Below are 18,018 nucleotides of genomic sequence, written 5' to 3' on the forward strand. Positions count from 1 at the left end.
AGAGTGTACACAATCTATTATAAGAATGAAAGTATGTAGCATACAACTTGCCATGTCCCTTCTTGTATCCATGGCAGACATAACTAATCAATCAGGGATTTTTCTTTCTTTCAGTACTTTTTTTGTGTGTGCAGTACCTGACATGGCCTCAAAATCTTTCTCAACACAACCCTTAGGTAGCCACTATCCCTGCTCGTTAATTGGAATTGGCATGTTAGATCAAACATTTGCCATCTCTCATCCAATTTTTACATTAGGACAATTTACTTAAAGACTGATGAAAGCATATTCTTGACATTCATAATGTCACCTCATATGTTAGCAAATCTATAAATACACCTAAACGTTCTATTAATGTAGATATGTGCTTTTGCGCCACACACACAAGCACGCACACCCCATATGTTGGCATTAAAGCTCTTCAAATGCAAACCCAAAGTACTCTCCAGCTTTTCTCCCATTCCTGAACATTCTCATCGTCTTCCTACGGCTTGCCATGCACCTGGCTGCTACGTAGATGGCTGCTACATAGAAAGTCAGGGCACTGAGGAGAAAGAGCGGAAAGCCCCATTTGACATGTTTTCCAATCCAGCTTTATCAGGCGTTGAGCTGATATTTTGAGTATTGTCTGCCTCGTGTGTGTTTTATTCTAATTGCTTCTAAACTGCAAGGAAAAACATTCCCTTGTTTTTATCTGCATTATCACTTTTTAACGTTGCAGGTAGCCTAATCCTTTCCTGCCAAGCACAATGGGAAATGGATTTCCAGAGTAGGGAATCTCATTAGAACATAAATAATTAGGATCTAATAGCAAGCTCTTTAAGATCTTGGTAGGTAGACTGTAAAAACCAGGAAGGAAAATAAAGAAAAAAGGAGCACAAACCAAACGGAAAATAATCAATAACATCTTAGCCAGCTTACTCCGGGCACAACACGATGGTTTCTTTTCATTCCCGCTTTTTTGTAGTTTTCTCCAAAGGCTAAAACGCTGCTATGGATCATCTCATACAATTGAGCTTTGGCTCAACGTAAACATGTAACATGAAAGAAGGCTCCAGGTTAATAAATTTGTGTGATTAAAATTCCTTGTCTCTTTAGGAAGCACAAGAATGCCATAAAACAGCCCTGGATTTGCTTCAGCATATTTGACCAAATCCTCCTAGAACTGAGTGCTAAAATGGATTCAACAGAAACGGGAAGTGTCACACTGCCAGAAGGAGAATTTTTTTGCTATTTCAAAACATTCTGGAGCAACTACTTAAACATCCAGCAGTCACCGTGCTAGAGCAAGTCCCTGCAGACTTCTTAAATCATTATCTAAAAAGCATTTAGAAAAACCTTAAAGGGCCATACGATAGCCTTACAATTCCTGGTCATCTTTCCAAGCATATTTAAAACTTTCTTAGGAGGACCTTCTGTCTGAGATTTTACAAGTCACCTTAGTTTAGACTACTCAAGTTCAATAAAGTGAAAGAGGACCACATGTGGTACCTTTTCAACTCAGAAACTGTAACAAGGGAAAGACCTTAAAACTTGTGTAAGCCATCCCCTCATTTATAGATGAAGCGAGCTCACAAAACTTGCTGAATGAAGGTGACCCCGCTAGAACGGGAGCAGAGCTAAACCCGTACCTTTGGACTCTGCAGGACGCTGTTCCTATGCCACTCTGCCTGCATTTAACTGAGCTAGGCAATGGGAGCCGAGCATGGAAGAGGAAGAGAGGAACGTGCAATGGTTAGGGAGCTAGCCTTTTATAATAAGGCAGATCTGCACCGAAACACTCCCTGCCTCTTCTCAGCCTATCTCTAGGCAATTTTATTTAACCTCCTGATCTGAAGTGGTGGCAATCATGACAATTAACTGAGATAATGTTTGTAAAGAATTTAGGGCAGAGTTGAGGGCAGTGTGGCACAAATAAATTATAACTACTTTTAAATACTTTCTACTTTTAATGACTGGCAAGAATTTGGACTTTTGCATCAAATCCCTAAACACAGGGACACTTTTCTGCAGCTTTAAACATGAGAGTTAGGATTTAAACACGAGTGTTAGGTAGAAAATTCTACCATGACATGATATGATAAGATTAAAAACAAAATATGATAAGATTAAAAACAAAAATATAAACAGTCAGAAAACAAGTGTCTTGGTACATGATTTTGTCCTTATATTAGACTACTACAAAGTATACTCATATTTGCCTCTGCCTAATTTATCAAGTCCTGACTACAAATGGTTATAATATTGGCTGGCTAGCAGATCAGCAGAATCACCTGGGGAGCCCTGTTAAAAAAAATAGATAGGTAGGTAGATAGGCAGACTCCTGGGCCCCTCCACAGACTTTTTCAATAGGAATATATGATGGGGAGGATCCAGAAATCAGTGTTTCTTAAAGCACACTGGGTGATTCTGATAATCAACTGAGCCTAGAAATTACTGAGTGAAAAACGGGCCAGAGATTTGATTCAATTTTTTTTCTAGAGCTATGACTCTAGTGGTATATTATTCTTTCTCAAATACACTCACATTTTAGGAAAGTTCTAGAATGCCTTAGCGTGTTTAATTTTTGCTATTTTAATTTCACTATTTTAATTTTTGCTATTAATTTTCTTGAACCGTGTTTCTAGGAATTTCCCTAGGTTCTCTTACAGTGTAATTGAATCACCAGGCAACCGGAAAAAAGGTCAAAGGATTAAGATTACGGGATCTTGGTCTGACTCTACCGTTACCAGCATAGTGAGCTGGGCATGGGTTGCTGCCCTGTCTCTCCTGGTCATCTACTTGTCAAATAACTGGATTAGACTACAGGTTGCAACTCATGGATCTGTTCTAACCTGATTTGGAGCAAATGCCTGGAGAAGTGTTTGGAGAACTTTCCTGAGCCATAAAAGGCTCAGGAGAAAATAGGCTTTGATCAATAACAATGTCTGCCACGGACACGGGAAAAAGAAGATGGGCCATGTGTGCCTGGTATTGGCCATTCCAGAACCAGATAACCTTTAAACTCTTTTGAAGCTGACAAGTTTGATAAATCCACGAATCATCCAGGAATAATTCATTTTTTAGGAAACAAAATACGTTCTGGGAAAACCATCATTATGTGAAATAGAAAGCTCACACTGCTTCTCACGTGAGAAAATGAAAACAGTTAGGCTGCGTGATGCAAACAGACCAAATGTTCAAACTGAAGCAAGAAAGAAATCAGTAACTTGAAACAGGGAGAAAAAATGGCTTTACTGCAACAAAGCGAACTAAGAACAGAAAACAACTCATTCAGCTGTCTTGGGATAGCACATCATTTATTTATTTGTGACTTCACGCATAATTAAAGCAAACCGTATCCTGATTAGCCTTAATCTTGTTTGAAATGATAAAACTGCACCAAGTGGAACTACTTTAGTGATTAAGCCTTTTATGAGGCATCTCTAAAATTACAATATGCTATTTCCATGAACAATGCCCTATTATAATGAGAGTTCTCCATCTCACAGATATGAGAGAGGTTTTAATTTAAATCTCAGGGGCATCATTCATGCACTTTACCAGCAGAGCTATTAAATTAGGTAATCTCTTTCTTTCCTGGGAAAATACTGAGATTGTAAAATGTTGTGATGTATGAAAACCAGATCCATGAAATATGCTGCAAAAACGAAAAGCAATGATTTTAACAATTCTGTCCAAGACACAGGCTACATTCAAAGGAGAGGAGGGTGATTTTATTAAGCTGGTATAAACTGTAAATGCATCACCGGCCTCCCTCTCATTATACCCAGTTCCTGAGTCTGATTAGAGCAGAGAGTCACCTGGGGATGACTCTGCCCGCTACAGGACACTTGGCAACGTCTGGAGACATTGTTGGTTGTCACAGCTTGGAGGCTGGTGGGGAGGGAGAGCCATTCTACTGGCGTCTAGTGGGTAGAGGCCTGGGATGCTCCTAAACATCCTGCCATGTACAAGACAAACCCCCACCACAAAAAATTTTCCAGCCTAAAAATGTCAACAGTGTCGAAGTTGAGAAATCCTAGATTAGCCTGAGATATCCCAAAGAGTGCCTAAGAAACCACAGAGTATCTCCCAACCCCCCCCATTTCTTTTGGAACAAATTGGCCTTTTGATCCAGCTCAGACTGCTGACTCAGATGAAGGACAATTTGTCTCTTTTCCTTTTGCTCGTTTCATTATTTATTTTAGTTCTCAATCTACCAGACATTTGTGCAATGCTTATAATATACCAGGCACTTTTTTAAAGCACTTTACAAATATTAGCTCAGTTGATGGAGGTACTGTCATGATCCCATTTTTTGCAAATGAGGAATCTAGAGCCAGGAGAGTAAGTTGTCCATGGCTAGCTAGGAAGTGGCAGGCCAGGAGGCAAACCCAGGTTATGGGGACTAAGAGTCTGTGTTCTTAACCTCCATGCTATGCACCACTCAAATCGTGTTGTAGAATTAGATCACTATTTTCCAAGGTCCCATCACATTCTTCTCACTCCATCACATTCGCCAAAGTTCAGTTGCATCAGTACGGGTTCCCCCCACTGCTTCTGAGGGCTGGCCCTCTGTTACCCAGTGTTCCTGGTGAGTTTAGGATAAAGATGATGAAAACCACATGGACCCAGGCACCTTTTGCTGGATGTCCATTGGATGCTCCTCAGTGTGTCAGACATTCCACAGATGCAATTTCTAATCCTCCCCAGACCTTCAGAGGCTGGTATTCCTATCTCCCTTCTATACATAAACCCAAGCTCAAAGTTCAAGTGACCTTCCCAAAGCCACACAGTTAATAAGTGGCAGACCAAAGATTTGGAGTCCTATCTTTCTATCTCTAAAAGCTGGCCTCTTTCTACATCACCATGCCTGTCAGGAAATATACATCTCCCATGTGCTTCATGTATCTGATTAGAGCACATAAAAGTAACACAAAACCACCTTCATTTTCACAGAGCACAGACCACAGTTCAGAATCTGGTACAACTAGACCAGAGGGTGCCCACAGGTGACCACGGGCCAATTTCAATCTGTAGATGCACTGATTAGTGCTCACAATGTTTTATTTTTTTAAAGAAAACTGAATTTGTTGTCAATATTTTAAAAATTGGGAAATTTCACACAAAACATCGTTTGGGATTTTGGTTTCTCTTGAAAAGGCAGGCAGATCTGTCGACATGTGTGGATGTGCATTCCTGCAAGGCAAAAATCAGCCTCCTTTCTCCAGGTCATCAGTTAGAGACACACACATTCTACCAGCCAAGCTTCTCTGTTCTGGAATATCACAAGCATTTGGTTGTGTGACTGTGTTGCCCTCATTTAGATTCAGAAAGTAGCTCAGACGATTCCTGGAGTCCTTGATCATCATATTCACCCACAGAATAACTCCTTTGCTGTTTTCCAGTTTCTGGCCACCATACCTCCCCCCACCAGCGCATATAACCTTCACATGCAAACAGTAAAATTCTAGTTGGCTGCTATTAACTGGAGGGAAGAAAGGGACACTTAAGAACAGTGTCTAAGCAAAACAAAGCAAAAACAGTACATTAGGGGGCTGAAGGTTAATGCCTTACACATACTGACTTTCTGTCAGAGCCTTACTTGGGGTTATTGCAGTGTCTCTCTTGATACTTGACTCCTCCACCACAAGTTCGGGAACACTCTGACCACTTCGACCAGGCAGACCACTGGCCGTGGATGGGCCGGGGCCCATGCTCCCCAAACTTTACACACTGGCCTTGCCGACACCACTGCAAAAAGAATGCATGACATGTTTCCTGTGAGAGACCACCTGGGAAAGGGCAAAGGGATGCGAACACCTGCACGGGAACAGGAAAAACGAGTCTGCTGGCAAACGGGAGAACGCAGGACACCTTGATGGAATTCCTTCACTGGCTGCACTTTATAAACACCCACTGACTCCACGTTTACTGCATGCATTTTGAAAGGCTGACATCTAGAGGGAAGGGGCATCTGTCACCAACAGAAGGAGTATTATATGCTTTGTGAGCAGTCGACGTGAAATGTTCAGAGAAGATTCCACCCAACAGCCAAGGAAGTTAGTCCAGACAAAGTGACAAGGGAGCCTCCCCTGACATTTAGAAACAATGCTGTTCAGAGGACCGTTTGGATCATTCACTCAAGCAGAACCAGTTTTTAAGATATTAACACCGAACACAGAGCAGTTCTTATGAAACCAAATAGGTTTCCGTCTATGCAAATTGTGCTTTTAGATATCACCCTTTGACCTTTCGTCTGGATGAAAGGTCCCTACTACTTCAGCCCCTCTGATGACTTTGAGGTCTCTGAGTGTTTTCTCTGAATTAGCTCTGGGTCTCCCATGTGCCAATGATCCGCTCAAGCCAGGGTGAGAGTTGTTTTCTGTGCTAACCTCTCCATTTTCGCTCTCTTTGTCATACATTCCAGGCTTTGCTGGTCATCTCTGACCTTGGGGCCTGCATTAGCCTCTGTAGTGGTTTTTCTCCTGCGGTGCTTTTGTTATGAGCAAGTTCTGCATGACTTAGCGTAACTACACACTTTCCTAAAAGCCTCTGCAATTAGATCCAAAGGGCTGGGGTTTGGACGGTGCCAGGTTCTGCCGAGGAGGAGTAGGGGGGTTCAGTTACAGAATTATGGGGAGGTTGTTTGACTTTCAAATCTTCACTCGTCCCCCGGGGATCCATTTGGCTTTGTGGCTGTTTATTGTGAGGCCTGGTTGCCAGTGCGCTTTGTCGAGGTCAAGATATTGCTTCCTTTCTCCAAATTTTTGCCATGTGCTGATTAATTCTTCAGTTTTTCATTTCTCTTTTCCCTGGATTAATTGCCATTTCAGAGTTTGCACGAAATCATATAACATTGTTGAGAACTTTCGGGGGAAAGCAATCGGTCATTTGAGGATTTTGTCTACCACAAGCACGAATCTGAATCTTCCCTACCAAGAATCCCGCGGATTCTCCTGGACTGAGCACCGAGCTCAGTGGCTGAGACGAAATAACAACAACAAACAACAGCGAAGCAGGTACAGTTATTAAGCTGCTTCTATGTGCCCCAAATGGGACGGGCGGGGGCAGGGGCGAGGACTTCACGTGCACTATCTAATATAATCCTTGCCAAGCCTTCAGGAGTCAATAACTACTTTCTGGATGAGAGAAATTGACCAAAGAAATACAAACGAACTTGCTCAGAGTCACACAAGCTACCCAAGTGGCTACACAGCCAGCTGAGACTGGATTTAAACTCAGTAGCTGAAGGACGCATAGACTTCTCACCTCAGAGGCAAATTGCCCACTAATGTATCTTAACTCTAATCTAATTTCTTTCTTTAGAAATATCATTTTTAGATCTTTTCCAATCCTTCAATTAATACGACTTTTCTTTTATTTCAGTATTCATCCTAGTATTGGATTAGGGGCTGACAGATTATCTACTGGGCTTTTTTAATCAGTATAGAAATCAGGACTATATAGGAATATACGCACATACATGTACAACCTGCATGTAAATATAAAATTATACATGTAAAATATAAACTATATACATATATAATTTTATCAGTCTATCCATATATATTACTATCCATATATAATTTCACATCAAGTGGCCATGACTTGGGCAAACATCTTTTATGCTAACACACATAAACCTTTCTTGCCTTGCACACATAATCTAGATAAAAGTACGCAGCTTTCACATCTGCACATGTTTACTGAACATTCGTGGTATAAATATCACTGAAGGACCAGGGACTGGAGAAGGATGGGGAAGGATTAAGTTGGGTTTCAGTCATGAAGAAACAAACCAACAAACCATGGAGCACTATTACTCTGCAAGACACGCAAGATGAAACATGAGTAAGTCATGGCCCTGGCCTCAGGGAGCTTTTGGTCTAATAAATAGCCAATTACACCCCATCGTGAAGAAAGACTCAGAGAACCATATATATGAATGCAGCAATAATTATCCTGGAGTGATGATGGATGGAACTTCTCAGAATGCTTTCTACTGGAGGTGACCTCACAGCTGAGGGCTTTTCCCCAGGATACATAACTAGAGTCTGGTCTTTAAAATAATGAGGTGGGTAGGGGGTGGTATCAAGACATCTGTTTTCTAGCTTCTGGTTTGATTTGTTTCATGTTTTATTAACTGAAGTCTAATCCAGGGACATTTTCATCCCCATGGAATTAGATCCCTGGTGTATTTCTGTAATAAACCTTAGACTTATGCCATTTATCACTTATTTTCTTCATTTATTATACCAATATTTTCTTGTACATTATGTTTAATGTTTTCTTAATGAAAAAAAATACCCATTAACCCTCAAGTTATAAATCTTGATGCTTTAAAAATGACTTGAGCAGTACTTATATTTTCAATTATTCAATTGATTCATTGTTTTGTATCATCGCAGCTAAAACACTCCTATGCACATTTTTAATGAGAATCCTTACTGGGATTTCTTAAGACCAGTAAATCTGATTAAAGATTGCACATAATACCTTAATTTTCAAACTGTTCACTTTCTTTAAAAGCCAAAAATTGCAAATCTTTTAAGAGATGTTAAATAAATGACTTAAATATCAGAAAGTATTTTCTGAACACTCATTTATTTTTGTGTGTCTGTATCTTTGCCTTTATTGTTGGTCTCTCCCTGAAAGTCTCTCCTCTCATCCACCTGAAGAACTTCAATCGAATTCCAACATCCGTCTTGGTGAACCCTCTCATCGTAGTTTACACTAAGTGCATACTGAATCCCAAGCAAGATTCCTTTCTCATTCGTTTGGGTCTTGATAGTAACTAGGTGCTTAAAGAAGATGTGTTTAAAAAGAAAGCTTTTGGCTTCTGCACAGGTTTCCCCACTGGACTGTAAATTCTTGATGACAGAAAACTGAGTTTTATTCATCTCTATAGCCTCAGAGCCTCCTGTCCCCGATATCTAGTTGTCAATAAATTATCATGGAATTGAATTCACTTTAAGTGACTGATGCTTCTATACAGGCTTGTGCTGCCTTGAGAAAGCCAACAGCAGAGATCAAAAAGCCTGTAACATCTCATGCTTTCTCATCATCCAGAGCTCCTCTATCATGGTCTTTCAAAGGATCTCCCTAAATCTAGCTCACTTACTGGCATCTCTCTTGCACCTTTACCTCCAGAATCTTATTGGGAAAGGAGAAGAAAAATAGAAACTCATATATGAGAGTTCTTAATTCAAAACATAGAAATCACCCATAATCTTCCATAATGGTTCTTAGGGTTCAGGATACTTGCCACAAAAAAGACTTTCCAATACAATCTAGATGGAAATGTGGCTTACTCTTTAACAGGAAAGTCACTGCAAGTGATAGGACTCTATTGGGCATTCCAGAAGCCCAGTGATGGATCCTGTGAGGTGAGTGGAGTTCTTGGTAGGGAGGCACAGTCTTTTCTTTGCTACTAAAGGGGACACCTGCTCCATGAGGCTTTTCCAGACTGAGTCAAGATGAAAAGGCAAACAATATACAATGAAACCTATCAGCTCATTGAAATAGAAATCATCTAAAAAAGGAAAACAAAGGCAAAAAGAAAAAAAAAATCTTCTTGAACAATTTAGCCACCTGGGTGATAATTAGCATTGAGTTTTATAGGAACTGCTAAATAATGCTGGCTAATTGAAAGAGAAGTCAGAAAATATATGCAGCCAAGGCATTCCATTCTAAGGTCATCATACAAATAGTTTGGGTTCTACGCTTTATCAAGTTTCTAGAACTAAAAACTAACAAGTATGCTGTTTACCATACTCAAGCCACAAACGGTCCCTTCCGCCGCAGGCATAAACTTGGTCTCACATCTGTGGCCCACTCGGTGGCACCAAAGTGATTTGCAAATGTCCTGAAAGGAAAGAAGGAGCTCATAAGGGTGATGATGCAATAAAAACAAAAAATATTCAAAGCTTTTGTACACAATATTGTATTTTCAGATGGCCAAAATGAGGCAAAGTATCCAGAAAGTAGAGGCTAGTGAAGCTGGTAATAACAAGGTAACTGGGAATATGTTGCAGCAAACGTGTAAGCAGGAGGTTTCTACACAACTCTATATTTGCTCTATTTGTCCGTGTTTAGTAATGACTGGAGATCACAACAGTTAATTTAGAGAACACTTGGCTTGAAACTAAGAGAGCCGGTTTATAATAATAACCACCAGTGAAGCAGAATAGGCCAAGACTGGGATAAAAACAAGTCTCATTCAAATTCTTGTCCTGGAATTCCGGGCTGCATGCCCTGCTAGAGGCACGTCATAGACCTGTTGCCTGACATGTTATAGAAGCCTTTTGAGCTGTAGTTTCCTCACCTGTAAAATAGGGATAAAATTAGCCCTTTCCTCTAAATGGCTGTTCTCAAGGATAAATGATGTAAATGACCATCATCACCTTCTTCATCTTTACAGTAATTTCCAAGCATTTACACAATTTAATTCTTACACTAGACCTATGAAATACTTTAACTTTCATGCTAGACTGTATTAGGCAGAATAATGGCTCCCAAGGATGTCACCACGTCCTAACCCCTGGAACTTGAGAGTACGTGAGGTTACATAGCAAAGGAGAATTAAAGTTGCACATGGGATTAAGGGTACTAATCACTTGACCTTGAGATGTGGAGACTAAAATTTCCTAGATGGTCCCAAGGTAATCACAAGGGTCCTTAAACAGGGAAGACAGAAGAGAACCAGAGAAATGACAGTGGGAGGAGCACTAAGAGAGATGTTTCTGGCTTTGAAGATGGAGGAAGGGACCATGAGCCAAGGGATGCAAAAGTCTTCTAGAAGCTGGAGAAGGCAAGAATCTAATACTCTTACAACACCATTTAGTGGTGGATACTAAACCAATTCCTCATATAAACTCATTAGATGAGGAAAATGAGCAAGCTACTGACCCTTTCAAAGCTGTAAAGTCAGACAGCTGGTAAGTGGCAAGGTTGGGATGCTAACTGGCCTGATTCCAGAGCCAGGTCCTTGATCCCTGCTCTGGACATCGATTTGCCATTCACAGATGTTACAAAGCTCTCGACTTCTCCCATTTTAAATAGGAGTGTAGCAGTGGCCTATTATAAAGTAAGGGGACTGAACCAGCTTCCTTGCAGCTCAAACAGTTGAAGTTGCTATTCAGAATGGCATCACTAACGGAATGTCAAAACCATGAAATGTCAAAGTGATTCCACTTTGTTTGCCACATTCTGTTTACAAGGTAGAAATGTGAACACATACATTTTGGGGAAAATATTAACAACCAGGGAGGAAACAAAAATGATTTTTGTGGTCACCCTGAAAATTCAATTACCCAGGGGCCCAATTCCTCAAGCCTTCCAGTTAATGTGGATTTCACGGTTAGAAAATATGGCAAGAACATGCTTAGAAATATTTCACAAAATCATTTTCCACAGGACTGAGAAAAGAAAACATAGGGAAACCAGTGATATGTTCAGTGAGTCTGGTCTTGTCAACCATAAAATCCTTTCCCCTCCAAAAAGAATGGAAGGATATTCAGGACACTGCGTGGAAACATCATTACCAGGAGGGTCCCCAGACATGCCCCACACGTACCATTTCCAAATCTCAAAACAGCTGATAAGACACAATGTGTAAATGTTTCCCATGGAAATGGACCTGCCATCGACAGTAGTAGAAAGCATAAGGCAGCCTTCCAACAAAATCATTCCAGTTCATTATCTCTGTGTGCCCCTATATTGTGTCACCCTGCATGGGGGGAACAAGTTATGTGGGATAAGGAAAGTCTACATCAAAATGGAGGAATGAGAGGTAACCACTGAAACTATCAGCCACAGTTAGAAAGGCTTTCAGAATTAAAGTGTTTTCCTTCTTACAGCCAGGGGAAAGCCATAACTCACACTCATAGCCTATATGGTGGCCATCGAAATGACACTAGGGCAGACCAAAGCAAGAGAGGCCCAGATTCCACAGCCAATGCCAAGCCACGGGGCTAAGGAAAAGGGGCAGCTGGAGAAGACCAGGAAAATAAAGCCAAACACAAAAACACAGGGATTCCAGAGTGAAATCAGACAGGCTGTACGAACATGTTATTTCTTTTGTGGCAAAGCACAGAAGTCAAACGTAATTACAGCCAACTACGTGCTTTGGTGACCATGAGGGCCCTCTGAGAAAGCTCCCTTTCAAAGTAAACAGAAATGGGAGTTTGCACTTTTTTGCTTGTTCTTCCCTCTTTTTTTTCCAGCGTATTCAACTAACTTTTCCTTATCTATAATTCCCTGGACTTAAGTCATAATTTAAGGGAAAAAGAAAGAACCACAGAGACTCCAAGGTCTCCTGTTGTCTGGATGTGATTTTTAAGGAAAAGTCTCAGTGCTGTGCATCATTCTGTCCTGTCACTCGTTGACCACGTTCTTCAGCTGTATTCTAAAGGACGGATGCCCCTTCAAGGGAAACCCGATGTGCTAAAAATGGTAATGGTCTTTGCAAATCAAATTTCATAAAGCACCTCAAACTTAACAAACCTAAAACAAAATTCCCCATCTGTCCCCCAAAGCCTGTTCCATGTTCAGCCTTCTTTGGCTCACTCTATAACTTTATAACCTCAATACTTGTAGTCACTCAAGCCAAAAATCTTAGAGTGATCTTTGACTCCTCTCTTTCTCCCAGATAAGTCTCTCCTGCTTCTTTGTGGAGGGATAAGGGGACAGAGGCAAAATCCTCCACTTTTGGACACTGGAAGTGCTAAAAAAAAAAAAAAAAAAGACCTGTTAGCTTGGGTTATCCTTGTAAATCCAATAAATAATTACTGAGTATCTGCTAATATGTCAGGTACAGGCCAGGCATTGCAGATATTCCCCATCTGCTGAGGCAAGAGACATAGATAGACAGTTATAATATAGTATCACAAGTTTATGATGGTGTCATATCGGGTGGAGAGGGAGCGAAGAGAAAGTAATGTTTAAATCTTCTTGGGGAAAAAAGGAGGTAATACTTAGAGCTGAGTCTTCAACAACACTAAGAAATGAGTAGATATTTGTCACATGGATGGGCATGCAACATTCTCGGATGGGAGGCATATATACAAAGGCTTGTAGATATGAAAGCAGAAAATGTTTGAAAAACATTCAAGGACATCAATATACTCGGAACATAAGTCCATGGGGAAAGATAATGGAAGTTGGAACATGATGTAATAAATTTAGTAGTTAACAAAGTAGGTGTGATTTAGATACTGTGAAGTTTCTCTTTATCTCCGTTCTTTTATCCTAATATCAAATTCTTTTTCTGAAGAACTTTTTACTGAGGTATAATTGACGTATAATATTATATTAGTTTCAAGGGTACAACATACTGATTTGATGTTTGTATATATTGCAAAATGATCATCACAATAAGTCTAGTTAACATCTGTCACCATAGATAGTTACAACTTTTTTTTCTTGTGATGAGCACTTTTAAAAGATCTGCTCTCTCAGCAACTTTCAAATATGCGACACAGTATCACTAACTATAGGCACGAAGCTCTACGTTACATCACCATGACTTATTATTTCATAACTGGAAGCTTGTACCTTTTCACCTCCTTCACTCATTACAACGTCAAATCTTAAAAGAAGAAGTACATGTCCATCCTGCTATATTTCGCATGACTTTTCCTTCAAAGAAAATGCTCTCTGAGGTGATGGGCCTGAAAATATTCATTAGAATTCAAATACCTTCCCCATAGTTCCTATTCTGCCTCAAACCCTCTTGGTGCATCTATAAATGAACATTCACCAAGCTTCTGCTGTATGATAGTAACTGCTGGCTACTGAGGCACAGAGGACAGGTTGCTCGTTCCTAACTCGTAAAATAACGAGCATTGGAAGCATTGATCAGAGTTTCTTACAGTGCTTGGAGCATTCTGGCAAACAGCATTGATTCACTCAGAGTCAGAGAGCAATTAACAAGGGCATAATAATCAAATGCATGTTCTCCTCAATTGCTATGGAGGTAACCCTCCTCTAGGTCTGTCTAAATAATGTGGGTTATCCCGATGAACAACTCATTTTCTTGAACACTTTGAAAGGGAACAGAGATGAAGTTTGACATGCTGAAGACACAGAACCCTTGAGGTTGGGATGGGAGGGAAGACAGGATAAGTGATGAAAAATAGCCAGCCCCAGGCCCTTGGACAAGGAGGCCACTGTGAGGGAACAGCCAGGTGTAATGGTGACACTACTGTGAAGGTATAAGGAGGAGAGCAAGAAGGAAACCCTTATTATTTATTAAACAGCGCAACTGTACCAAGAGATAAATCCTCACAATTGCCAGGGAAGAACTATTCTTAGTCTCACCTTCAGATGTAGATACAAAAGCTGAGAGAGGTTAAGTCATTTGCCCAAGGTTCTAGGAAGTCATGGAAAAAGGTTTTAAACCCAGTTCTAGCTAACTCCAAAAGCCAGAGATGTGTATGTGTATGTGTGTGTGTGTTTAAAATGTAAGATTGTCTAATTCAGTAGTTCTCAACCTGGAGCATTCATCAGAATCCCTTGGAGGCCCTGTTCAACCACACTTGCCAAGTCCTACCCCCAAAGCTTCCTACTCCCTAGGTCTGGGATCTGACCCAAGCATCTGCATTTCTAACTGGTTCCAGGTGCTACTGATATACTGCACCTGCTGGTTCAAGAGGACACTTTGAGAATTATCATCATTATTATTTTTGTGCTTCTAACCACTAAGCAAAACTGCCTTTCTAAGAGGCAAAGAGAAAACCAGGCAGACTGAGGAGAAAAGGTTAGAAAGGGAAAGTAATGATAGGACAAAACAGACCCTGAAAACAAACTTCCTCCTTTTCCTATGTTGGTGGAGTTGGTCTAAATGGTTCAGACCAACGGGACGAATAGGAGATTTTGTTGTTGCAGAAAACCCTCCTACTTCGGCGGGGGGTCGGGGGAGTCTGGCAGGGAACTATTTATGATCCTCAGAAGTGTAGCTATGGTTTAAGGTATAAGCAGATCTAGGAGGGAAAAAATAATATTCCACATTCAGGATCCACCAACCAACTCTACCTTCTCTATCTTACCTCATCATCATCTTGAACAATCTCTCTTAAGCAATTCTCTCTACCCCTCCAGGCATTCCCATCTCTGTCCCTTTCCTCATTTTATTCAATCTTCTAGTCTGGAATTTCCATTTCCCTCTCCTTCCCTTCCCAGGAAAGACCATCACACTGAGATGCCATCTTTCAAAAATTTGGTGTGGTTCCAGAAAAAGATCTATAATTTAAGAATGGTTGTTTAAGCCCTGCACACTGCCTGACACAGAACAGGCACCCTGCAAATGTTTGTTGAATGTATGATCCTGTAGGAATGACAGTAATTTTAGAAACTTCCTTTATATTTCTAAAGAAAAATTAAACATTATCAATTATGCATTTGCTGCATAGTAAGCGCTTAGTAAATATTTGATTAATGAGTGAGTAAGCCAGTGAATCCTAAAGAACAAAGTGAACAGGAGACAAAGTTAGCAGACAAACTTTTTCAATAAAGTGAATGGCTGCTTACTTCTGCCAAATGTATCAACTTAATAGGCAATTAGAAACAGTTGTAAATTTACTAATTTATACATATAATACACCAGCATTTGCCAAAGTAAGGTCCACGTAGCCTGGAGGATACACCAAAAAAATCATGGATGGTCTGTGTGTAAACTTTTCTAATAGTTATACATTTAAATTGCATTAGAAAAATATGTAATCCCATATCAAACCTGTGATTTAATGGTTATTATTTCTTAGGGCTGGGCTTATATATTTTTAAGTGAGTTGATTTATAGAAAGCAACAACTGAATAATAAGACAGAGATACAGCACTACTGGCAAAGGTAATTGCTCATGACTGAATGTTAATGTTAATGACTGAAGCTTACGAAACACTGGTATTAACTAATGGAGAGAAGGAAGCTTAACATCAGTGTGGGTAATGTGTTTTGCTTAGGTCCCACCAGTTAAAACTTTTGTGGCTTTGGGCAAATTGAATACATTCTCTCAGCTCCAGGTAAGAGGTGGTGAATTCTCCCTTCAAAAGGTTTTTGTGAGGATTGAGAAAAGTAAAATAAGTCTCTAAGAAGACTTATGTGGAGCAGAGGCTCACTTAGCAACTGCTGAAGGTGATGGTGGCGGAGGGTGATAGAAGTGGTGATTGTGGTGGGGTTAGAGGTATGGTGCTGGTAATGGTGGAGGTGGGGCTGTTGATGATGATGGCGGTAATGGGAATAACGGTGGTGGTGGAGGAAGAGGAAGAGGGAGAAGAAAAGAAGAAGAAAGAGAACGAGGGGGAATAGAGGAGGGAAAAGGAGCTATAAAATTCCATAATTTCCCTGTGTCCAGACACCAAGGATTTCCATGTTTCTCTTTGGATACAAGGAATAGACCAACTTAAAAATGGTTCTACTTTTTAGCGATGTTGAGACTGTCAGTGATGTAGTTCTTGACCAACTGGAACAATGTTTCTCCCATCTCTACATCCTGACTTTTGCCTTTTTCCCATCAATCTTTCTCACAATATTGAATGAAAGACTTCACCAAACATCTCATTAAGATTACTGAAGATACACCTTGAACTTTTACATATTAAAAAAAAGAGTTGCCTGCCAACAATAGTTTTCATGTCTTTCGAGGTGGTGATGATTTTCAATGTATCACACTAAAAAGGAATATGAACACAACAATAACAAAAAGAGTGATGAGAAGTAGGTAAAAGCCATTGTACCCAGATTTATTACTTGTGATAAAATCTTCATCTACAGGGGAAGAATTTTCTTCCAAGGATGCAGTCAGATGGTATTTAAACCAGACATGGTCTACGGGGGATAAGCCTGGATAATTCATTGACAGTAAAATTGCCACTTAATTATCATGCCAAACAACTGACATTTTAGAGATAACCCAGACTCTAACCCTTGGCCTTAGCAAACCAAATGTTTACACTTCTGTTAGGTACACAGATGCATTGCAGGATCTTAATGTAAGTTTGTAATCACAAGCAAACATACCTTCGCAAAACCGAGGCTGCATAACTTGGCTTTTGCTCCAAATTGCCACTTGCACTGTGTGTCAGCATCATAAATCTGTCCTGGTAGTTTGTCCGGATATTTATACTGCCCTGTTTGCTTGGGCTCATCCACCAGACACCCAGCCTGAGGTGTACTGCAGTGACAACACATCATTATTAATGACTCTGTTTATCTATGATCTTTCCACTTCAAACCATACACCTCTGAATGCATTCATGCAGAGAAAAACATAACACGGCTAAAGAAACGGGTATATGCTCAAAGTTAAAATGTATATTTACTCCAAAAAGTGAGTTCTATGCTAAGAAAATGGAATTGACACAGCCAGGAAGGTTTTTATATGGTTCTGGAAGTCATCGCCATCCAAGTGAATTGGCTTGGCCAATGAGGAGATGAGTAATGTCAATCTACAGACATACTTGAAAACTCTCTCCAACAGTCTTGTTCAATAATATTCAACAAATTTTTATTGAGTGTTTACTCAATATTGGGTGTGATCAGCATTAGGCTAAGCACTAAAGGTTAAAAATAAACTAGAAAGAGACAGCACCTGTCTTCATGGAGGTGAAAATCATGCTGTATTTTTACAGATAATGGAGCAGTGGTCAAAGACATACTTTACCTCAGATAATCCTTACAAGCAAAAAAAAGAATAAAAGTTTTTGAAAGAAATCAGGAGGAAGGGTATATTGGGGCATAAAGCAGAACAATTTCTCTGAGGTATGTTCAACTGGGATGAGTTGAGGAAAAAAAAATCAGTCTTAATGATGGATAATCTTAGAAAGCACCATTTACTTAAATTATCTCCATTTACTTAAATAATTAAACTATGATATCAAGGAGAGGTAAAATATCATGGTAGTTAAATGGATCACCACTAGTAGTTACGAACTTAAGGACCACCACCAGACAGATGGTGGTCCTAGTCAACCGTGCCACCAAGACCAACTCTTATACATCTCATTACCAACAATGACTTCCACAGGAGTGTTAAC

The 18,018-nt window shown here is 40.1% G+C and overlaps 2 protein-coding genes across 3 annotated transcripts in view; one reads left to right on the forward strand and one right to left on the reverse strand.

Annotated features, from left to right (window-relative positions):
- SYCE1L (synaptonemal complex central element protein 1 like) overlaps window positions 1–8,591 on the forward strand; it is a 120,441-nt gene extending 111,850 nt beyond the window's left edge. Inside the window, exon 12 of the transcript XR_011538550.1 lies at window positions 6,819–8,591. The gene's annotated coding sequence lies outside the window, so the exon portion shown is untranslated. The remainder of the gene's footprint in view (window positions 1–6,818) is intronic.
- ADAMTS18 (ADAM metallopeptidase with thrombospondin type 1 motif 18) overlaps window positions 1–18,018 on the reverse strand; it is a 125,151-nt gene that overhangs the window by 37,947 nt on the left and 69,186 nt on the right. For both annotated transcript variants that reach the window (XM_070613921.1, XM_070613919.1), the window contains 3 exons: window positions 17,003–17,156; window positions 9,755–9,850; window positions 5,588–5,736 (listed from right to left, as the gene is read on the reverse strand). In XM_070613921.1, coding sequence (XP_070470022.1) covers window positions 5,588–5,736; window positions 9,755–9,850; window positions 17,003–17,156 — 399 coding nt within the window. The remainder of the gene's footprint in view (window positions 1–5,587; window positions 5,737–9,754; window positions 9,851–17,002; window positions 17,157–18,018) is intronic.

The sequence above is a fragment of the Equus przewalskii genome, chromosome 3, assembly GCF_037783145.1.
Source record: "Equus przewalskii isolate Varuska chromosome 3, EquPr2, whole genome shotgun sequence".
NCBI classification, from domain to species: domain Eukaryota; kingdom Metazoa; phylum Chordata; class Mammalia; order Perissodactyla; family Equidae; genus Equus; species Equus przewalskii.